This window comes from Zeus faber, assembly GCF_960531495.2.
Source record: "Zeus faber genome assembly, chromosome: 8".
Taxonomy (NCBI): Eukaryota; Metazoa; Chordata; class Actinopteri; order Zeiformes; family Zeidae; genus Zeus; species Zeus faber.
Window position 1 is genome coordinate 2973188 of NC_137195.1, and position 24195 is coordinate 2997382.

A 24195-nucleotide genomic window follows, 5' to 3' on the forward strand; every position below is an offset into this window, starting at 1 on the left:
CTCCTCGTCCCCTCGTCATCAGATTATTTATTATCTTTAAAAAATGTCTCCAATTCCCCACTCGGGTTAAAGTGTTTTCTTGTCTTCTCTTCGATTTAAACACAAAACAACGTCATGGATTGATTTAGGAACTGACAACATTTTAACTATTTAAATTTTAAAGGTAAAATACACATTTTATAAATTTGGCCCCCAGTGATTTAAGCGTTATCAGATCTCATTAAAATGTTATTTTTTTATAATGAATTATATATATATATATATATATATATATATATATATATATATATTCATTGTAAAAAGTTATACAATTACATTATTACAATAAAATTTAATTCAACAAGGAAATAGAAACATCACAGCCGTGGAGCCCTCACCTGTCTGTGCAGCCGTTCCTGCTCCTCCTGCTCCGCCCTCGCCCGGAGCTCCGCCTCCAGCTCCTCCTGCTGCTGCCGGGCCTCGTCGCGGCGCCGCTGCTCCTCCGCCATCGCCTGCGCCTCTTCCTCCCGGCACCGCCTCTCCTCCGCCTCCCTCACCAGGCGCTCCTCCCTCAGGACCCTGAGGGGGTGAGGAAGGGATGATTCCACAGCAGCTAGGCGAGCTGAACCCCTCTACAGCCATGCACTGAGCTAACCCAGTTAGCATGAGATGCCGGAAAATCTTTTTCAAATAATTTTTTGGATTACCTCTGAGAGGTAAAGCAACACGGCCGCCAGATCCAACACCAACCAACAGATCAATATCTCATTGATTGATTGATTGATTGATTATACTGTGACACTTAAAACACGAGTCAATCTGCAGCTTCAATCATTTACAGAGAGAAGCCGTCAGATGAAAACAAATACTCTTTAAAGGAGAAGGAGGTCAAGTGTAGTGAACTACTTCATACTCCATACTGTACTAGATTACTATGGTGGTATGCATACCATGATATTAAAACGATGGTAGTATGCATACTATGCTATGACACTGAAACTTTGGTAGTATGCATACTATGATACTGAAACTATGGTGGTATGCATACTTTACTATGACACTAAAACCATGGTAGTATGCATACTATACTATGACTCTCAAACTATAGTAGTATGCATTACTATTCTATTATACTAAACGTATGGTAGTATGCATTATACTATATACTATGCATATACTATGTTGCATATGATGGTAGTATTCCGTCACCTCTCCTTCTCCTCCTGCAGCTTCCTCTCCTCCTCCTCTCTCTCCCTCTGTTCTCTGGCTTGCCGTCGTTTCTCCGCCAGAATGCGAACCGCCTCCTCCTGGTCCGTGGTGCCGGCCGACGCCCGTCCCGATGGCGAGGGCGTCGCCGTGGTGACACCGGCCTGGGACAAAGGGGGCGTGGCCGCCCGCGACGAGGATGTTGTGATGGAGGGAAGGACGGGGGAGGCTGAGTTAGGAAAAAAGTAAACACTTAAAAACATTCAAAAAAGAGAAAAGACAAGAAAAACAATGCAGTTTGAACTATTACATTATCAAGAAAAATAATTTTACAATAATAAAAAGTATTATTATTATTAACAACAACAACAACAATAATAAGTCTGAAACCACAGGAAAACAAACAAGTGGCAGGCTGGGGCCGTCTACAAAGTGCAATAACTCATTAACTATACTAATACAAATACTACTTAACCAACAATGGACTTACAAACGTTTGAAATATAAAAGGCTTCATGTTACAGACTTATCCAAGCGGTTCCCAAACGGTGATAAATTGATTATTCTCGATTAATCACGATATTTACACCATTATTCGCTAATTATTTTACTGGTCTGACAGTTCCGTACAGTGTACTCACTCCTCTCCTCGGGGTCGTTGGGCTTACCGTGCTCCTTGGCCCTCTCCAGGGGGCCCGGGGAGGAGGTAAGGTGGTCCACCCGGCCCGGGGTCCTGGTTCTCTCGGGGGGGCCCGGGGAGGAGATTCGGTGGTCCACCCGGCCCGGGGTTCTGGTTCTCTCCGGGGGGCCCGGGGAGGAGGTGAGGTGGTCCACGCGGCCCGGTGTCCTGGTTCTCTCCGGGGGGCCCGGGGAGGAGATTCGGCGGTCCACCCGGCCAGGGGTTCTGGTTCTCTCCGGGGGGCCCGGGGAGGAGGTGCGGTGGTCCACCGGGGTCCCGGCTCTCTCCAGGGGAACCGGGGAGGAGGTGCGGTTGTCCACCCGGGCCGGGGTCCTGGCTCTCTTGGGCCGTGCCTTGGGGGTGGAGGGGCTGGTCCGAGGGGCTGCTGGGCTGGGGGAAGCGGGCCGGGCCCGCGGGCTGGCGGGGGAGGCGGGCCGTCTCCGTGACAATGGACTGGGGCTGGAGGAGAGAGGACAGGGGGTAAAGAGGTGGTCCGCCACACACACACGCACACGGCAGATCTGTAGTTTGGAGCTTCACCTAGCGCCCCCTGGTGGACACAAGCATGAGTCGACTTAAAAAGAAGTTCTTGGTGCGCGGCGAACACGGGGGACTCCAGGCACCTGGAGGCCAGAGGGACTGGGGTGGAGGTTCTGGCGAGGGAGGAGTTTGGAGAAACTCCTGGAGAAGGACTTTCAGCCCCAAACTGATTCTGGCAAAGCATCCGAGGGAGCAAGAAGCACGACTCTGTCCAAGCTGTTATGAGCCTCAGGGCAGGGTGGTGCTGACCTGCACTGAGGACACCATCAGGAGGAGGTGGAGGGAACATCTCGAGGGAGTCCCAAAGCTGAAACCTTCCTCACGTTGTGAGAAATTACCACTGAAATATCCCCAGAGCGAGGTGGGGGTCTGACAAGCGTCAGGATACTCATCCAGACCAGAACCTTTCAGACCAAAAGGTGCAAACATGAAGATGGGGCAATTGTTCTCAACCTGTGGTCCGGGGACCCTCCAGGGGTCCTTACACAAGTTCCAGAGGCTTCCTGGCAAATGATCACTTGTTTAAACTTCCTTAGACGTCAGCATCGTTAGAGACTAAAGCCGAGAGGAGAGACCCTGGAGTAGCGGGTCCTGAGGCTGCACAGACCCCCCACAGAGCAACACCGACATCATCCTTCAAAGAACTACACCTAAACAAATGACTGGAGCAATGAACGAAAAGTCATTTATACAACATAATGGAAAGAAACTAGGAAAAGCCAAAGTACGCTTCAATGCTATTTGTTCCTAAACAGACAGTTTAGGATGCAGCTGCAGGACTTCTGACCACGGTGACGGACGAAACATTAAGAAAAACCTCCAGACTCGGTCAACACGGTCTGGCCGCAAAAAAGGGCCGCCACCATCAGACCTGGCAACCCAGAGAGGCCAGGCCGGGCCGCGTTCCCGCCGCAGCCCGACACCGTCAGAACCTGGCAACCCAGGGAGGCCGGGCAGCGCTCCTGCCGCAGCCTAACACCATCAGACCTGGCAACCCAGAGAAGCCGGGTTGCGCTCCCGCCGCAGCCCAACACCGTCAGACCTGGCAACCCAGAGATGTCTTGTTTTGCCAATAAAGCTAATTTGAATCCAAGGTCCAGTAACGACAGTTTGGATCCTCGTTCCACGGTTCTAGAGACACTGAATCAGATCCAAGGGTAAGAGCACTGATCTCAGATTGGATCTGGGTTCTGGTTCTGACCAAACGGAGGCTCCTGGAGGTTCTACATGATGTCGTCCTGATGACGCCCCGTGACGTTCTTCTTTCCGTGTGCTTCCTACTTCAGCAGCGATCCGTTCCCGCCGCCGGCTCCGCAGAGTGCTCGGCGTTCAGTCACGGCAAGGCTTCTATTATTCCAACTCCTTGTTCTCGACCTCATTCACGTTCCGGGCCCCGGGGCCTCAGCCCGGGCTCACGTGCACTTTGAGTCGCTGCTCTTATCTGAATTCATGCAGAATTTCTTGAATCACCAGCAGCGGGTTTCGCTTCTCCAGGTTTCAAGGTTCTCCAGGTTTCAGGGTGATGCAGCGGGTTTTGCTTCTCCAGGTTTCAAGGTGTTTAAGGACAGTGACCTGGACCTCCATCAGCTGTTAAATCATTCTATTTGATGCTTTTCTGCAGCAAAACATAAAAGATGACATTAACGACTTAAAGGATGGTAGCTCAGGGATGGTAGCTGGTATGGTAGCTCAGGAGGTAGAGCTGGTGGTCTAGTGATCCAAAGGTTGCTGGTTCGATCCCAGGCTCCTCCTGCTAGCATGCTGTAGTGTCCTTGAGCAAGACACTTAACCCCTAATTGCTCCTGATGGCTGCGTCCGTCGGTGTTTGACCAATTGTAAGTCGCTTTGGATAAAAGCGTCTGATAAATGACTAAATGTAAAAAGGAGACGCAGCACCGTAATGATGTCATTGTGGTAACAATAATAACATTGGTTACACTCTAATAATTCAGTCAAAACAGAAATAATTTGGACCCCCATCCATATGTATTGATCCTCTACAGTTTATCCATCTATATTGATATTTAAATACCACATCTACACTGGCACTGAGGTCCAGACATCCCATAGTAATAGACTTGTTCTGTGCAAACAATCGCATTTACTGTTTTCGATATATTTTTGTATATTTTGTATTTCTTTTGTTTTTATTTGGCAATTTCTTTTATATCTGGCAATTTTGTTTTTATTTGGCTATTTTTATGTATCTGGCAGTTTGTATTTATTATATATTTTACTTTTATTCAGTCTTTGTATATTTGACTATTTATTTTAATGTTGGGCAACTTCATTAATATTTAGCAATTTTTATTTAGGCTATGTATATTTGGGGTTCATATTTAGCTTTTTTATATTTGGATATTTACATATTTTTTTATAAAGCTATATTTGTATATGTGGCTGTATCTATGTTTATAGTTTTTGACTGTTGTGATTCTGTGTGACCTCTGCGTGACCTCCGTGTACAGATGTCTGACCTTGGCTCAGGCCGCAGCCTCATGCTGGGCAGCGACTGCCTCTTCCTCAGGACTCGGTCCTTCGCCTTCTCGTTCTCTCGCTCTTTGTCCTTTTTCTCCTTCTTGTTTTTGTCCATCTGAGAAACAAACGAGTCACAAATCAGCGTCAACAACAAATGAATAAGCCATTGGCGTGAACGTCAAATCCAAGATGGCCGCCGTACGGGGGCGGAGCCTCGGCGGTGGCGCTGGGCGATGTCGGGCGTGCTGGACGCCCAGCGCTCGGAGCAGCGGTGGGGGGTCCGCTGGGCGCACAGCGTCAGGGGGCTGGCCGAGGCCGAGCGCGGGCACACCGGGGATTCTGGGAGAAAACAGAATGTTGCTTTAAGGCTCCACAGCTTCACAAACAGAAGGTGTAAAGCAGTTTGTCTACTAAACTACCGTTTCTCTAGGACAGCGTTTGACTTCTCCAACCACACCACTTGGGACCTTTAGGAATATGGAGGCTTAACTGGCTTTAGCCAAATGACCACGTTGGACAGACTACACGTTACTTTTAAGGCAATTTTATTTGGAGAAATTAGCTTTTTGTCCGTCTCCAGATACAGACGAGATGGTCGACACCAATTCCATCCCTGTGTGACCAGTACAGACATATTGACGGGCTGCATGCTAACTGTGTTAGCTCAATGCATAGCTGCGGGTGGGATCAACTAGCCTAGCTCCTGTGAAATTAGGGAAATACTCCCACCAACCCATATTACCTTTGTTAGCTCAATGCATGGCTGCGGGTGGGATCAACTAGCCTAGCTCCAGGTAAATCCGGAAAACACACTTTACGGCACCTCATGCTACCTGTGCAAGCTCAATGCATGGCTGCAGGTGGGATCAACTAGCCTAGCTCCAGGGAAACTTCCCTCCAAAACCTGCAGAGTCTATGTCCACTGGGCCCTACGGCAGTGTTTGCGCTTACGGGAGTCTTTTCCGTGGCTGAGGACGCTGGCGACGCTGCGGCTGCGGGCGAGGAAGGCGAGCGTGGGCGTGGTCAGCCGGTCCACCATGCTGCTCTCCCAGGGGCTCAGGGCGAGGCTACGGGCTGCACCGAGGGACAAACAACACGTCAAATTAACTCAAGGCGTCGACTCTAACTTGTAGGATAACCACTGACCCAACAGCAGGGACCAGACCAGGGACCTGCATGACTCGGTCGTTGGCTCATTCCTTCAGACGGTGAAGACAAAATAGTATAAGTACTGAATACTTCAAACACAACTCCAATAATATCTGTGTTCTACTTTAATACATTCCTGAAGCAGTTTTTTTTGTTCATTCGACTGCACGGCGGCACAGTCGGCGCTCCAGGTGACTTTCCCAAAAATCCATTTCTCCTAAAAATCAAATACTGACTCACCTCCAGTTTTTTATTTTTTGGGGGGGTTGGTTGCACTGTGACCCAGTTCAGCTGCATGTTTCTAAATGGACTCCGCACCCGACGGGGTCAGAATGTGGGTGTTCTTTTTAGTCCCAGCAGGGCTGACAACCTTGAATTTGGACTGATTTTGAACATTAAAAATAGAGTTCATAAAAACAGGGTAATAAGTGTAATAACTGGAGCCCGACCGACACCGAGGGTCCTCGCCCACCGATGACCCGTGTTTTGACCGATAGTTTGTCAGAGTGCAACATTTTCAGATCAATCAGAAAAACTTATTTTATTTAAGTTTCTATATTTAAGAACATTTAACATACAAGCAAACAAATAAAAATAAACACTCAAAGAACTTTTTGATGGTAAAATAAATGTAAAGACGATATTAAATGACATTTATTCTTTTTCCCATGTGGTGATGACGCGTTCCAGGGAAACGAGTTCCTCCCCGCGTTCCCCATGAAGGCAGCACGGCTTCCTGCTTGGAGAGCCGTGTCTAAACGCCAGTGTAAACAAACAGGATGGAATGATGACGCCTCGTAGGACTTCTGTGCTTATTTTGGTGACTAACTTAAAAGTAGTGTAGAAGAGATAAGTACAGGACAAATAAGCAATGTTTTTTTTGTGTATTATACTTATCTAAAATGCCGATCGCGATGCGGTCAAAAAAGTTTAACAATAACGGACATATCAGCCAAACCGATATAAGATCGGGTTCTAGTAATATCACGGTAATATTACGTAACAGTGAAATGTGGAGGATTTTCGTTCCAATGGATTCCAAGTTTTTCCATTGACGTGCAATTTGTTTCTGTATTTGAATTAAATTTGCTTCCACGCCCTTTTTGGCTGAAAGGAAAGATCCACTGTGAAGTGATCGAATGGATTGAAAACAATATAATAAAATAATTAAAAAAAAAGGTAAAATATTAAATCAAGGAGATCAACATTTCCAAACAGTCAGAAAAAAAATGGAATAAAATGAGAAATATAACATCCAAAGAATAATGACAAAAAAAACTTCTTGGAGGCAGAAATTAAGTGATGGATGAACGTAAAAAAAACATAAAAATGTTTCCATTATTAGGGCCGGGCGACGTATCGATACCATATCGTGATAAGAGACCAGATATCACCTGGGATTTTGGGATTATCGTAATATTGCGATACAGTTAAATATTGTTTTTTAGGAGCGTGACAGTAAAGTGATGTTCAGGCTTTATCGTCATAAAACATTTAAAACATTATTTACATTTACTTGCATTATTTATAATTTATGACTAATTAACATCCAAAACATGACGTATGGACATGGAGTCAACGTGGAGGTACCGTCAACGTGGAGGTACCGTCAACGTGGAGGTACCGTCAACGTGGAGGTACCGTCAACGTGGAGGTACCGTCAACGTGGAGGTACCGTCAACGTGGAGGTACCGTCAACGTGGAGGTACCGTCAACATGGAGGTACCGTCAACATGGAGGTACCGTCAACATGGAGGTACCGTCAACATGGAGGTACTGTCAACAGTGATGGTGATATCTGGTTCTGTGGACGACGCCGGGCCCCGCCCTCCCTCAACGCGGAGGAAGAAGGACAGAGGTCAGAAAGGTCCCGGCACCACGGAGTGATTCAGCCGTCAAAACAAAACATGAGGACGAAACATTTCCAACAAGAACAACAAAAGAAATAAAAACAAAAAACAAAACCCAAATTTCACAGACACGGAGCAGCCACCGTCAGGACATTCATTCTCATGAACCATTAGTTGTAAACTTTACACTTTAATCGTCTTTGGGGGTAAAATTTGGGTTTTCAGCAACTCAAGTGATACAACGATTGACATTTTATTTATTTTGGAATTAAAATTCCTTCTGGAATTTGGACGAACCATCAAACAATTTTACAAAACAATCGCGATCATTTCGTCAAAGTGTTGGATTCCATCAGTCAAGATTCAAGATTTTTACATATACATACTTTCATACATATATGCAGTGAAATGTAATGATGATGATGTGATAACGGTGACAGCTCTTTTTCGGAGGGCGGGAGATGATTCAGGGACCAGAAAGCCCAAAAAACAAACCAGAGAGACCCAACGGAAGAAAAAAATGGGCGGCGGGATAAAAACGACAAGTAAACAAATAAACAAACAACCGGAAACAACAGGAAGTGATGAAGTCGATGTCTGGGGGAGGAGTCGACGGCAGCAGAGCGGTGGTGGAACGGGGGGGTGGAGGAGGTCGATTTGGGATGGAGGGGCCGGGGGGGGGGGGGACTTGACATCCTCAGATCTTTTTCACTTTGTGCGTCAGAGACGGACTCTTTTAGACGAGTCACTGAAGAGTCAGAGTCTTTTCAGACATGGTTCGAATCGACCGAATCGTTTGCGAATCTTGCGTGACTGGACAGAACGAAGGAGAGAACGCGACGTCCACAACCCTGCTCACACTATGTTGTGTATACGTATAAATAAATACGTCTTACTGTTGCATACGTGTTAAAAGTAACAACACTTACTTTATAGTTATATTTATATTTCCAGAGAACATTATATCGTTTATAATAGTGAAGTATTTAGCACACACACACACACACACACACACACACACACACACACACACACACACACACAATATACTGTGCAATGTCAATTTTGTTCTTAAGTATTTTTTTCTTAATTAAAAGAGCTGATAAGATTACCAATAAAGTACTGGATCAATAAGCAATATTGCTCGGGGTAGAGCTGTCGCAGTATTGATTAAATCTTAACGATACTCGTCCCTGGGGGGTCGGACTGGGATGGGGGTGTCGGGGATGGAATAGGGGTGGTTTTGGGGGTGGGGTACTTCCTGGAGCTCTTACTTCTGCCGGGGGAGTTCCACAGCGTGGCCGACGACTTGGAGAGACGCTTGTCCAGCGCCGCGTCCACCTGTCGGGGCAGGTTGACCGTGGACACGGAGCAGCCGCCTGGGGAGCCGAGAGACAGCGCCACACACAGGGTCACACCGGGGCTGCGGGGGGCGGGCGGATACGGGCGGCTTCCTGTGGTGTCACGGTTAAAACGCTCCCCCCCTCCCATCAAACTTACACCACAACACTGGACACCTGAGATGACGACGCTGCCGTCGCCGAGCATCACTTCAATGCAAACATGTGGAGCCTATGTCACACACACACACACACACACACACACACACACACACACGCACACACACGCACACACACGCACACACACGCACACACACGCACACACACACACACACACACACACACTCATTTTTTTTTTAACAAAACCAAAATCTTAAATCCTTTAAAGCTCCATTCTTTAGATTGCAAAAAAGTTTTGGACGAGACTCAAAAACAAAGGAGGAACATCCAAAAAAACAAGCCAAACCCCAAAAAAGAAATACAATGAAGGTTTGATGAACAAAACGGCCCCAAGTAAACGTATTCCAACCACATTCCCGAAAAACAAAACAACAAAAACAAACATAAAACCACTGAAGCTCCAGGCTGAACTGCAGACACTTAAAAGAGAGAGAGAGAGAGAGAGAGTCTCGCTGTGCAGCACACTGCAGCAACTCAAAACTCAGTCCGTCCTGCGTCCTGCGTCCTCCCATCCAGCTCCTCAGCTGCAGTGGCTGCGATGTGCGTGCGCAGGGCGACGCCCGTCGCTGCTCGTGCAACGGGCGTCGTCACCCTCGTCCGCGACTGAAGAACAAATCCCATGAAGTGGACGAGTCTTTACTCAGCTCCACATCGAAGCCAAAATCTGTAAAAAGTGTGTCATGTGCCTTCCCCCCAGACTCACTTTCTTTGCGTCCAGGGCCCTGGTTGTGGCTCAGGCCGAGGCCCCAGGATCCTCTCTGCTGCCGGATCTCCATCCAGGTCTTCTTGGTGGATCTGTGGATGGCCGCCTCGTACCGCTCCTGGGGGGTAAACACCTCAATCAACCTGACTGCAAGGAGGCGTGGCCAGCAGGGCGTCCTCCACCTACTTGCCTTCGTACGTAGCGCACGCGGAGGATTAACGGGTCACAGCCTCCGGGGGGGCGGGGGCGGACGGGGCCCGCACCTGGGGCCCACACCGGAACATGGTCTTAGGGAGACGAGATCCAGGGACCCCTCCCATCCCCCGTCCCCGCCCTGTTTACCCGCCATCCCCCTCCGCGCTCGTAGACAACGCACCACGACCATTTCCCTTTGTTTTGGCAGGTTTCCATGGCGACTTGTGAAATGATGACGAGCTCACGACGAAGAACCTTAATCACTGTAAACACCAGTCACTGCGAACGAGTTTCCACCAGTTTCTCTTTACAACTTTCTGCCGTTGTCGTGGTTCGTTCAGACTCTGCCGACAGGGCTGTCACACCCCCTCACGTCACGTTAGCCCCGCCCCGCCACGCCACGCCACACCACGCCACGTCACGTCACGTCACGTCCCGTCACGTCACGTCCCGTCACGTCCCGCCGCATCACAGCCCGTCACTCCACGCCCAACACGCCACGTCACGCCACGTCACGTCACGCCACACCCGTCCCGTGTTGAGGTGTTAGTAGCTCACGTCCCGTCACACTGCCCCCACGGGTCACGTGTTGAACTGCACCTGAGTGCACGACCAACGCTGCAAAGGAAGGCAGGACCCGCCAGGCAGCCATCTTGCGTGGGCGGAGTTAGAAACAGGAAGTACTTTAGGGCCTTGAGGTTTTAGTAGCCGCTGATATGAAACAAGTTTTGTTTCGAATTATCCAATTTTTGGCTCATTCCACTGATCCTGCCCTGAGTGCCCCTCCCTCTGCAGGGGCTGGATGGTGAAATGGGCGTGGCCAATTGGGGGCCCGCAGCCTCCTACAGCTTCCCTTTGTTCTCCAAATAAAACCATTTGAAGTTGAAGTTAAATCGGCAAAACCAGCCAATAGGACGAAGCCAAATCTGGACATTCCTTACTTCAAACACGGAACAAACTCCACCTTCAACCACTCATCTCAACTGTCTGACATTTTTTGGAACAAGATTCTGGAGATGTAGCACTGAGGACTCAATGCTTCCATGACCTTTACGTTCAGACTGTCTGCTTCCATTTTAGGGGATTTGCACCAACGTCAGCTCCCTAATTTTGAACCCCCTTTGAGCCCTCCCCGCGGCTCCACCCCGCGCCTCCACCCCGCGCCTCCACCCCGCGCCCCCCCCCCACGCCTCCTTGTCCACACCTTGTTCTTCTCCAGCTTGTGCCGCTGCCGCTCCTCCAGCGCCAGGCGGCGTTTCTCCGTCTTCAGCCGCTGCTGCTCCAGCCGCCGCCGCCGCTCCTCCAGCTGCTGCTCCCTCAGCTGTCGGGCTCGCTCCTCCTTCTCCAGCCACTGGCTCTGCTTGGCAGCTGGGGAGGAAGGAGGGATGAGGCACGAGAGAGACGGGTTAGGAGGGAGGGACCAGGAGGGAGGAGGAGAGGAGCAGAGAGGAGAAGGAGGAACCAAGAGGAGGAGGAGGAGGAACCAAGAGGAGGAGGAGGAGGAGGAGGAGGAGGAGAGGAGCAGAGAGGAGAAGGAACCAAGAGGAGAAGAGGAACCAAGAGGAGAAGAGGCTTCTTTTCAATAAAAGAGTCCCCTTGGTCCTGGTTCTGAGTCTTTAAACCCCCTGGACCAGTCTAACCCCCCTGGACCAGTCTAACCCCCCTGGACCAGTCTAACCCCCTTGGACCGGTCCTGAGGTTGACCACATCTCCCAAAGGAAAGTTCTTACTTTCCAGTTGTGACGGAGCCTCAGGTACAACAGGCTGCGACACCGTCAACCTGCTTCTCCTTTTCCTCGTCAGATACTAATTCAATGACTCGACTGCCCCACAGAACACTGCATTATGGGATGTTTAACACAACACTAAGAAATATAATATTTATCACAAAACCTTCTTACATTTACATTACATTTGCATTACATTTAGTCATTTATCAGACGCTTTTATTCAAAGCGACTTACAAGGGAGAATAACATTCAAGCTACATTGCGACAGAGATTAGTGTAACAGTGCTTCTTGTGCCTCTATCACTTCCAGCAAATCAAACCAACATTGTTAAAACTATTAAAAGGATATTATTATTTTTTAACATCATGTCTCATCATTTGTTGATGTTTAGGATTATTTGTTGTTTATTATATATTTTCAAGTTAATTGCATATTGCCATACTGTTTCGTTTATTTTTCTGCTTTCATGTTTGTTGTTACCGTCTCAGGTTTCTCAGGTATATTTTCCAATTTTCTTTCCACCATTAATCATTTTCATTACGTATTTGCCCTTTTTTTCTATCGTTCTTTATTCTTACTGTTTTAACGCGCTGTCACAGCCAGTTTTCCTAATCCATCTTCATCTGGTGCATAAAACACATTTTGTACATTCTGTATGATATTGTTTTTATTAGACCGTTAATAATAAAATGCACAAACTATCACCAAGACTAATTCCTCGTACTTTCCAGGGAAACTGATCAGGATCCTTCCTGCTCTGTTAGTCTGTTATTCTAAATTCTAAACACTTTGCTGACATGTTTAAAGGGTATTTTAGGCTCAAGTGTAAATCAGACACAGATAGTTAAAAAGGACGTTAATCTATAATAAATGTGTTATTGTATCTACATCTACCAATCTGTAAGTTACACTCAAACGAAGAAAGAGCGACGACACTTAAAAGCAAAAGGACCTTTTCCAAGCGATGACATCACAGAAAACGATCAAAACGTGAACGTTAAATACCAGAAGCACACGGAGAAACAGCCAGGGAGGGTTCTTACCTTGCAGCCGGCTGAGCTCCTCTGCGGGTGAGGAGGTGAGGAGGGAAGGAGGCGTGAGGGAGGGGTGAAGGAGGGAGGGAGGGAGGGAGGAGGGAGGGGTGAAGGAGGGAGGGAGGGAGGGAGGGGAGAGGGGTGAGGAGGGAGGGGTGAGGGAGGGGTGAGGGAGGGAGGGGTGAGGAGGGTGAGAGAGAACACAGAGCAACCATCAACCATGCGAAGCGGCGTGCAGCTCAGTTGCCGTGAGCGGTGACGATGTGTCTCATAACAAACTGTTCCAAGTCTTGAGTGTTCTGAGTCATTTTCGGGTGGAGCCGCAGGGGAAACTGCACCGTTGCATTGTGGGTAAAGCTGCAGCGAGCGCGGGAGTGCACGCTGGGGTGAGTATTTAGGTGTGCACACAGAAAATAATGCTTCACATGTGCGACACAAGTTCAATTTCAGACACAAATAGATCCCAAATACTGAAGAAAGATGTCCTGCAAGTTGTGCACGACAACTACGTCAGTGAACCTGTGTGTGGTGATGGAGGGGAAAAAAAAATACAAACCCCAAAAAATTAACAGCCCACCCCCTCCACCCACCCCGCCACTAGATGGCACTCTCCTGCCGCTTGAACTCACCCAGATATTTGGCCTTCTCCTCCCGTCGCTGCTTGGCCAGTTTCTGTCTCTCATCCGACTTGACCACGTCTGAGGAAGAGGAGGGAGGAAGAGGAGGGAGGAAGAAGAGGGAGGAAGAGGGGAGTCGAGTTGTCTTCACTCCTCTTTATATTTATATTCTTTAGCGGCAATATTTACATTTTTCTTCGGTACTTTAACATTTCACGCATAGGACCAACTAGTCGCTTCTTAAAAGTCACGAGACATCCCAGTAGAACCGTAAACGTCATCCTGACTCTGACGCTCTGAGTAGTCCTCCACACGCCCCCTTCAGATAAAAACACACAAATAAAAGGAGCTGATGATGACAACCTCCTGAGGAGCGGCGGAAAAAGGAACTCGAAACCCAGAAAAGCAAAAAAGGAAGTGAGGGTCCTTTTTGGAAGGCGGTCTGGGAAGCGGTGGACGTACTGAGTATTTCGGGGCCAGAGGCCAGATCAGTGAGATGAAGAGCAGCGGCGGCTTGAAATGACTGTGTCGTTACAAAAGTCAACACACCCCACCCCTGGATTTGGGCTCCTTTTCCACATTCGGGAGCTCTGGGGCTCCGTCGCCCTGACCTCACGCCGCAGGGCTGAAGGAGCAGGGATGTGCAGAGACAGTAATTATGTCTGTATTTGTTGAGGCAACAAAATGATTCGTATTTGAACAAAAGCGGAAATATGCGTAACAATCCTGTTTTTGTTTTTATCACACTCCTAATTTTAGGATATGAAATTGTTAATATACCTGTTCTTCAATAAACTGTAATAATAATTATGAACACTTAAATATAACCTTGGTTTATGGTTTTCATAAACCCAGCTATCAACATCAATGAAAAGAAAACAAACTTTCAGTTCCTAATCCACACCCAAAACAAGAAACTGAACTCTACACCAATAATAACTGGAGTACACTGAAGAATTAATTGCCAACTATTTTGATAATTGATTAATCCTTTTGAGTCAATTTTTTAAGATGAACATTTCAAAATTCTCTGATTCCAGCTTCTTAAATGTGAATATTTTCTGGTTTCTTTAGCCCTGTATGACAGTAAAGTGAACATCTTGGGCTTTGGGAAGCAGTGATAATAATGGATTGTTCAATTAATCAAAATAATCGACTGATTGATGAATAATAAAACAAATAGTTAGCCGCAGCCCTATCAGGGAGAAATGCTTCCATCGCTTCAACTTCAGGAGTCTTTAATTAAGGAAGGTCCAACTGAAGGTCCATTACCTGCTTCGCCTCAAAGACAACCCATACAAGCTACATGAACGCTGCACAGCAGAACACCAAGATGGCGCAGAGTGGAAACATCCCTGAACAGGACTCTTACCTTTTGTCTTCCCCGCCAGAGGGGACGGCGATGAGGCCGGCGACCGGGTGGGGGCGTCGGGAGTATCCACTCCCCGTACTGGGTCCGTCCTGGAGGGGGTCTCCATCCTCTGGAAGGTCTCCGTGTCCGGGGGGCTGCTCTGCCCCTCAGGGTCGGGTCGCACAGGGCTCGTTTTGGGCACTGGATAAAGAGCTGGACGGGGAGAGAGACCAAAGAAAAACAAGTGAGGAAAAGGAAAGAGGCGAGACAAACACAGCAGCCTCAGAGATGGAACTCAACCAGTTTGTCTTCATTCCACAAGATGAGTGTCAGGTAGAGGGTGTGGGCCACAGAGGCCGGGGCGATCGGCCTCGAGGCTCTGACTGGAATGGATTTCAAACTGTAATTGACGCTTTTCTCCGAGTCGTCCCGACAGAGTGAATTATGGGTTAGTTTGTTCCGTTTAGGTGTTGGAGTGCACAGGAACAGACAAGGTATGACTACTTCACAGCTCCCCTCCGTACTGTCACACTAGCATTCCATAATGGAAAATACCCATAATTAGTGTTACCCATATTGAAGTGTTGGTGCACACCATGGGCTCAGCCTGCTACTGTATGACCTGGGTGGAACAACCTAAGTGCCTGCATCACTGTGTGAGATTTTATTTGTATCTTCAGCCACATTACCCACCGAACCAAATGAGATTACACACTTTACTCCGTAGCGCTAGATAACAGCTCTAATGTCCTCTCCGCCTGCTGCACCCTTTCAAACCACTTCAGCCGGCTTATTCAACAGACAAGCCGAAGAGAAGGGAGCCCCGAATCCCCAGCAGAGCCGGACGGCGCGATTGCTCCACGGCCTCCGGGTGACTCCGCAGAACAGGGAACTAATTGATTCAACGGCGCGAGGATGAATAAGCGCAACACCAGCAACACACCGACTCGGCAAGGAACACCCAAAACCTCTAGCTCCTGGAAACCCTCTCAGAACACCAGGCCGCCAGGAGGCTTCCCTACCAGGGGCTCGTCCATCACGCCGACTCCCGGAGACGCTGAAAGCTCGCTGATGAAAGGGCATCAGTGCGATGACTCACGTTTGGCACTCTGCTGAGCTTGAATCTCCCGGCCAAACATAACTTTGCCCCGGACATTGCCGTCCAAACAAAGGCTCTGGGTGACACCGCGCCCCACCCCCACCACCCCCGTGGCATTGTGGACTTGCAGCCGCGTTTCTTCCGCGTCGTCTCTGAAGGTAAACACTGGGGCAACGCGCCTTAAATTATTCAGACTTGGGCTGACAACGAGGCAGGCAGCGGGGGGGGGGGGGGCGTCGTAGAGAGACTGTGTATGGACTGAATATTTACCGTCACAGCGCCAGGCTATTCACCAGCTCCACTGCGCAACACCAACGGAGGACGGGGAGCGCAGGGGTCCACGCCGCGGGGCGTTAAAGCCCGAGACGCCGACGCAGAGTTACGCGGCGTAGAGTGCTATTCAAGCTCTGTGGTGTCTCTTCTATAGCCATAAAAAGCCACGCCATCACAGCTTCTTTGTGAGGAGAGCAACTCCATCGCGGGGAACTCACTCATGTTTGGCAGACTCAGGCTTTTCTGGCACAAAGACACTTCACGTACAGGAGAAAACAACAACAAAAAAAAAAAAAAAAAAGTTTGTCCAGAACAACAACAGCACGTACAGCCGGACAACTTGTGTTTCCAGCAACTTGTGATGCTTAGTGCTCGGCGGGCAAACGCCTGAGGTCAGCTTTCCGAAAGGAAAAGCAGAGTCATCAGTCTGAGGAGTGGAGGCGCCTACTGCGATGAGCCTCCGCTGAAGAGCCGGGGGGAGGGGGACGGACGGACACCAGGGAGAGAAGATGGACGGCGGGGACCGCATTGGCTGGGTTGAGCTGGCGGACGAGGCACTGCGGTGTCCGCTATTAAATAAGCATTCCTCCTGCGTTGATGTGTTCCGAGAGAGAGAGAGAGAGAGAGAGAGAGAGAGAGAGAGAGAGAGAGAGGAGCCATTGTTGGGGTCGCCACATGGCAACGGGCCTGCGGCCAGAACACTGCGGCCACTGAGGGAGGGGGAACGGGAGGAAGAAGGGTAGAAAGATGGACTGGATGAGGGAGTGGAAGTCTGCTCCTGTCGAGCGTCTCAGCTGGGATGTGCAGGCGACTTCCGTGAGAAAGAAGCGGTTCCTTGAAAAGGAAACCCTAAAAGCTTCATACCAATTGTGTCTCGGGCGACATCCTGCACCGTCGACTCAGCCCGACCCATCACGCGCCTTATTTTCTCTGTCGCTTTGGGGGAGTGACTCTGCAAACACTGCGCAACTACGACAGCAGGACGTCTCCACCTCAACCCACAGTGAATCCCTCATCATTAGAGCTGTAACTGACTTATTTTCGTTATCGATTGATCGGTCGATTATTTTCTCGATTAATCGATTAGTTGTTTTGCCCGTAAAATGTCAGAAGATTCTGAAAAATCGTAATCACAAATGTCTTCTTTTGTCCACAACCCAAAGACATTCAGTTTACTGTCATACAGAGCTAAATAAACCAGAAAATATTCACATTTAAGAAGCTGGAATCACAGAATTTGGAAATCTTCTTATAAAATGACTCAAAACGATTAATCGATTATCAAAATAGTTTCCGATTAATTGATTAGTTGGCAACTAATCGATAAATTGTTGCAGCTGTACTCAAAATAAATATTTCCTTCAATCGATCCAGCTCTCCTGCCATAGAACAGTGCCTAGTAGAACGCCCACGAGCCGTCCAGTCCACACTCAGCTCCAAACAGATCTGGGATCAGTTTGTAAAGTGAAGCTTTGGACCCAGAGGAAGAGTTCTGTAAGCAGAGAGACAGATCCAGAGTCTGGACGACGAGAGAACGAGGAGGGATCAGCCGCTGACAGAATACTAATGGAGGACAGAGCTAAAGGTACTGAGAGAGAGAGAGAGATTGAGGGAGAGAGCGCGTGGGAGTGGATGAGAGAGGGACATAAAGAGCGAAAGAGGGGGAAGGTAGGGGAGTGAGATAGAGGGATGAGAGAGAGAGGGGAAATATACATAGAGGGAAAAGGTATAGAGGGGGAGAGGGAGGGAAAAAGAGGAAAAGATAGGAATAGACAGAGGGAGCGAGAGAGGAAAGAGGGAAAACAGTAAAAAAAGCGACAGACAACAAACCAAAAAAAAGAAACCACGAAAAATAGAATAAACACAATGTTAAACAATAAATACAAACCTAGAAAATAACAAAAAAAAAACCACCACAAAAAATTAAAACATAACTAAAAATAAATATAAACAAGAAGAAAATAACAAAAATAATAAAGAAAAAAAGAAACCCTCTAAAAATAAACCTAAATAATTATCAATAAATACTAAAGATGTGCCACGCCCACTGTGCAATGAAGCTGAAGTCTCCTCGCTGCAGCAGAGCAGGAGCAGCGTTTCATTTCAGAGGTCTCCTGACATGCGGAGGAGTTGCAGCTCCAGGTCTTTAAAATAACACCATCAGGTGTCTTTCCAACGGGACGGGAACGCGCTTCCTACGGTTTCATTTAACCCGACGCGTGCGTCGACAATTATGCAGATATATCACAAACATTTCCAGGAAGCAAATTTGTTGCTGCAGAATTATTTGTTTACTGTTCATTTCTGAGGTTTATTGCCAAACATTGTTTATATGTTTTTGTTTTTTTTAATATTAGGCTTATTCTGTATTTAACGTTCAGTTTATTTACTGCACAGACCCTTTTCTTCTTTCAATTTTTTGGGCTATTTTTCTTTTTTATTTATGTTTTTCTATTATTTTTTAGGTTATATTTGCAGTTCATCATTCATTTTTATTCAAATGCTTTATTATTATTACTACTATTACTGTTTATTTTTCATGTAATCTGTTGTGGAACTGGAGTGTCCCTGCAGGGATGGATGAAGCGTCCGTCCATAAGAACACAGAGCAGCAGAGGACAGGTTAACCATCTGGAAGCTCTATCCAAGTCTGAAAAACTTCTCCTTTACATTATTCTGGTTTAGACCCACATACAGTCCAAAGACACCAGATCACCAGCACCAGATGAAATGAATGAAAAACACTTTTTTTTTTTTAAATTTGGGCCCCTAATGGGTATTAAGTTATTCATACCAAGATTTTGTGCATAGATGTGATATTCTTGTATATTTAATTTTCCTTTTTCAGAATGTTGAAGTTTCTCTCAGTAGATAATTGCACCAATCCTCACCACGACAAATTCCTCATCTATGAAATGAACAGTTAGATGACAAACAGATTGATTAATACTCTTGTACTTACAGAGCACGTCACACATTTCTATGTTGTTGATATTTGAAAAATGAAGGAAAGAAAAAAAAACCTCTTCCACTGATTCAAATTAGATTTTACATTGGACTTGGTTCGTCCAAAACGCTTCCAAAACATTTAAAGATGCAACAAACTGAACCAACTACCTTCCCTCCACCTCTCCCTTTCCAACGACGGAGGAGAAGCTACGGTGGCCTCTCGGTGGAACGCGAAAAACGCGAAGAGACCCTCTCTAGAGCCAGTGCTTGCTTTGTCCCTTCTGGGCTACTGTAGTAGAAACATGGCGGCGCAACTATGTAGATACAAACGTCCCGTTCTAAGGTAACGAAAACACAACCATTCCTATTTTCATGGGATTATACACAAATCAAAACATACTTATCACTCTGATATTCTATCTCTGCCAAGTCTGTTCTGTAAACTCTACACGCTGCTCCTTTAAACACCGGTCAGATCCTGGGTTAAGCTCTTCCCGGATCGGCGACGTGACCCTCCCACGTCCTACATTATTGATACGAACATCCATCTCCCCCCTTCCCCTCCGAGATGCCGCACCCAACATGCAAAGTCACTTTGGAGCAGCGGTACATTAATGGCCACCGATGGGGGGGGGGTCTTCCTCCAGATGACCACGTGGTCGGACCGATCTTAAGGCCGATAACAGCAAATCAATGTCTTTTTTAAAATGTAAGATTTTTTTGGGCATATTTTTCATGCTGTATTGGACAGTGACAGTATTTATAGACAGGAAAGGCAGCGGAGCGAGAGAGGGGATGACGTGCAGCAAATGGCCTCGTGCCAGAATCCAACCCGGGCGGCTGCGGTGAGGACTTTAGCCTTAAACATTCTACCAGGTGAGGAACTGAGGCGCCCAAAAATCAATCTCTCTGACATTTAATTTGGCGGCTGGCTGGTCACTCTACTGAGTGGACCAAGCCTCCCTGAGCCCTGGGCCACAGCAGAAGCGACAGGTCACTGAGCACAAAGTGTTAAATGCATCAACATTTAAAGCGTCAAAGTCAAGCTTTGCTTTTCAACTTATGCACATTTGGAGTCTGTTTGTTTATGAACAGACTGTAGTTTGACAGCTCGTGGGATTAGTGCTCATTGTTTATTTCACATCTGCGGAGATGCATACGGAGCTTGACGGGCACTAGGACCCCTGAGCCCACCTGTGCTGCCCGCCAGGTGCCTAACTGAAATAACACAAACACAACCGAAATATAACCAGGAATACAGAACGAGCTCCCCGGCAGGAAAAGTAATGCACGTTAGGACGGCGCATCAGCCATTTTAAATACAGTATGTGCTTGATGCGCCAGGTTTGGTTATTCAATATTTTTACTAAATACATCTTTTGAATGGACCTCTACTGAATCCACGCTCCAGTTTGGGTCCAGAAAAATAGAGCCGAGTCCTAAACACGTATGGGTTGTTTTTTTTCCTGGTGGGGTCCAGGCGGTGCTTCACTTGTAAACAGGAGGTGACGGAGCACAGACATGTTGCCGGTCCCGCGGGTCGGGGGACAAAGCCACAAAAGGTATGCGGGGGGGTGGGGGGGTTAGGCTGCCATGCGCGATGCGGCACGCACAGGGCTTCTTGGTTCTATCAACTAGGAAACATAGATTAAAAAAATAAAAATAAAAAATCAGGTTGTCCCCTGAAAGTCGACGAGTCGAATCACCAGTCAGAAACAAGTCGACTGAGCTTCAAGTCGAGCAGTGTTCTGTTTTTTCGTCCGTCAGTGATTAATACAGTAACAGGATAAAACAGAAACTCACAAAATGCACAGGGACAACATTTCAATGGGGAATTATAAACGAGGGGAAACATCAATATATGTTCACATGTGTTAATGGAACACGGCTCTCCGTGCCCCGTTCCGCCAAATAAAACACTTCAGACAGTTCCCTGACTTTGGTCAGAAGGTTGAAGGCAACGGTGGAAATTGAAAAACTGCTGCTTTCAGTCGGCGGTTTCAACATCTGAATTCCATGCAAAGCGAGGCCCTGTCCACGGCCGTGCCACGCTTCCAGTGCTACTCGTGCTCCTCAGGAACACTGAGGGTCCGGAGGTTCCTTCTCTCTTTGTTTCCGCTCAGCTCGCTTTGATCCCCCCCCGCTCACTGCGTGTTGAAAAGTCAGCTGTAAAACAAGGTCAAAGTTGAAATAATACCATCTTTGAGGGCAGCCGCTCGGCGGCAACTTGCAGATGGACGCCGCCCTTCGCCCCGAAGGGAAAAACAATGGCTCAGCCGGCGCAAAGTCATCTTTGCAGTGGTCATGCGCGGACCTTTCCAGATCTTGAGGCAAAAAAACAAAAAAAACCCTCTCATCACGTGAAGTCTTCTTCCGTTGGGTCAGCGTAGTTTAGGAACAGGCAAAATGCAGTTCCCTTCACCTGCGTAGAACCACCGCACCCTTCTACCACCTGGCCATGCCCTCTGGCCCTACCAGACCTCTTCTTGTTCTCTGGCTGCAGGGTGCTGGTGAGATCCCACTGGAATTCAGTGATTCAGGAAGAAGGGATGACTGATATGTAAAAATGTCAAACCTGCTCCAGCTAAGCGTCATCACAGGGACCAGAACTTGAGCTTTCAATTAAAAAACAACATTTCTTGCCCCGTAGTTGTGTGTAACGGGGTAGTTTTCATGCATAGTAATAAAAGCATCTTATCAACACCCCTGTGACCTCCAAACATCCAAGGGTATCAACGAGAGTGAACAATGAAGAAAATAACAAAAAATATTTTTATTTATTATTTATATATCCACTGATATATAAATATCAGTGGATTTGCAGAGGTGGTGCTGCCACTGACGCCGACAGACGTCCATCCAAAACAGTAGCAGCGTGTCAGTTCCCAAATGGCTCTGGACGCAGTCTGACTGGTGCACGTTCTACAATATCTCTGCCCTCATTCAAATCTAAAGCAAAGTTCCTCAACTTCCCATGTATCAGGGAATAAGAAATCCAAGGGTAGGAGGTGTACTCCAGGAGGAGCCCCTGCAGGTCTGAAGGCCTACGTCGATGCCTGCGCAGCGTGGGGAGAAGGTCTGGCAGCTTGCGAAGCGGCGGGGCATCATCCCGGACACAGCAAGGTTTGGACGTCAACGCAGTAGGACAGCATGGCGGTCAGAAATGTGTGTGTGAGAGCGCGCCTTAAAATATCCAAAATAAAACAAATACAATAAAATCACACAAGCAAAACAATAAATAAATAAAATTGAATAAAATGGCGATGAGGCATTGTGCATTTTGGAAATTATCCCATATATAGTATATGCTATAATATAACGTTTCATTCATACATTGATTTTATTGACTTTGAAACGTACAGCTTTTCGGCTACATTCAATTATTTAGTTGGCACTTTTATTCAAAGCCATTTCCAAATCTATTTTTCCATGAAGTCAAATATAAGCAGAGTCGTTATGGACTTAAAAACAGATTGATGTTACGAGCAGCAGAAAGCAGAAAGACGTTTTGTTCGTAAATTCCCATGTGACTTGAACGCAGCATCGGTAGGAGTACAACGTGGATCGTAACGTAGATAAGACTCAGCGGGGGGTCCGGGGAGTCTGATGGCGGACGCTGTGAAAACTCCAAAAGATAAGGAGGACATCGCCATTTGGTCAGATTCTTTCATCGCTGAGGTACTGTTTAGGTTTTGTCACGTTGATACTTGGAGGAGGGCGTCGCTCCAAGTCTTATAGTGGTAGGGAGAACCCTGCTGCTTATTCTGACATTTTGGCTCAAATGTCGGTGACATTCTTATGTAAACAAACAGGCACTTAAACGCAACGGGCAATTATCCAGGTCAGAAGAATGATCGAGTGCATATATCATACGATAAGTTGATATAATAATTATCACAACAGGTCTGTGTGCGAGTACAAGAGGAAGAGAGAGATTTTAGACGGTTTTGTTGGGAAATGCAGCTTTATGTGGGCGGCAACAAGGAGAGTGGGATGTCATCTGCAGTGTGAATATTGTACAGGTGAAGAACAGGTACTACTGCAACAGAAGATATGATGAGATGTTTCTGAAGGAATCCCAGCGTGTTCGTGTGAGAGAACAGCGCCTACACATCCAACACCCAAGAAGAACTGCTCCCTCCCTGTGAGCCAACCACAGCCAGAATCTAACCAATCATACGTACAAAAATGTGCAGAAAGTCATAAATTCACCAATTCAGGGTTATGCGCTTTGACAACACACTGCTGTTCCCATAAATCTGAGGGGAGGGAAGAAGATGTCCTTGAAAAACGTGATGACATCAAACTGCAGCCCAGGCTCAGAAAAATAAATCTCTCAATGCCACGAAGGCCGGATGAGGCTGTGACTTGTGCAAGGGTGCATTCCATAAGGAAACGGAGTAAAATAAAACAGACTACATCTAAAAATGTAAAATTAAAAAAAACACTGTTTTGGCGCAACCATCGCCAGCACCGCGGGCACAGTCTGTAGCGTCGCAGAGGGAGCAATCGGAGCATGAGGGGCTATTGTAGATCGATGGTTATTGATAAGTCATTCAGGGCTGAAGCCCCGGCGACCCACCCTTAACGACGTCACTGTCGCCAACGTTCTATTACCGTAATACCTGGAAATGGGGGGATAAAAAAAAGTCCCGGTACCCCCCCCCCAGACTTATGGTGACGCATTTCTCTGGTGTCTACCTGGTTTTCAGCCTCACAACCTCATGATCATGACACACACACACACACGAAGAATGAGTAAACCTTCCCAAACTGGTAGTAACTTATGGACGACTTTGAGTGCTAAGAATAGCTTGCACTGCTCCACCCTCACAACCTCCC

The 24195-nt window shown here is 47.4% G+C and overlaps 1 protein-coding gene across 1 annotated transcript in view; it reads right to left on the reverse strand.

Moving 5' to 3' along the window:
* Positions 1–24195, reverse strand: part of map7d1a (MAP7 domain containing 1a) — a gene marked incomplete at its 5' end in the record, with an annotated part of 48788 nt that overhangs the window by 13855 nt on the left and 10738 nt on the right. The window contains 12 exons of the mRNA XM_080005774.1: positions 378–558; positions 1189–1414; positions 1854–2323; positions 4882–4997; positions 5085–5221; positions 5834–5956; positions 9156–9260; positions 10105–10222; positions 11504–11667; positions 13074–13094; positions 13694–13762; positions 15054–15245. Coding sequence (XP_079861900.1) covers positions 378–558; positions 1189–1414; positions 1854–2323; positions 4882–4997; positions 5085–5221; positions 5834–5956; positions 9156–9260; positions 10105–10222; positions 11504–11667; positions 13074–13094; positions 13694–13762; positions 15054–15245 — 1922 coding nt within the window. The remainder of the gene's footprint in view (positions 1–377; positions 559–1188; positions 1415–1853; positions 2324–4881; positions 4998–5084; positions 5222–5833; positions 5957–9155; positions 9261–10104; positions 10223–11503; positions 11668–13073; positions 13095–13693; positions 13763–15053; positions 15246–24195) is intronic.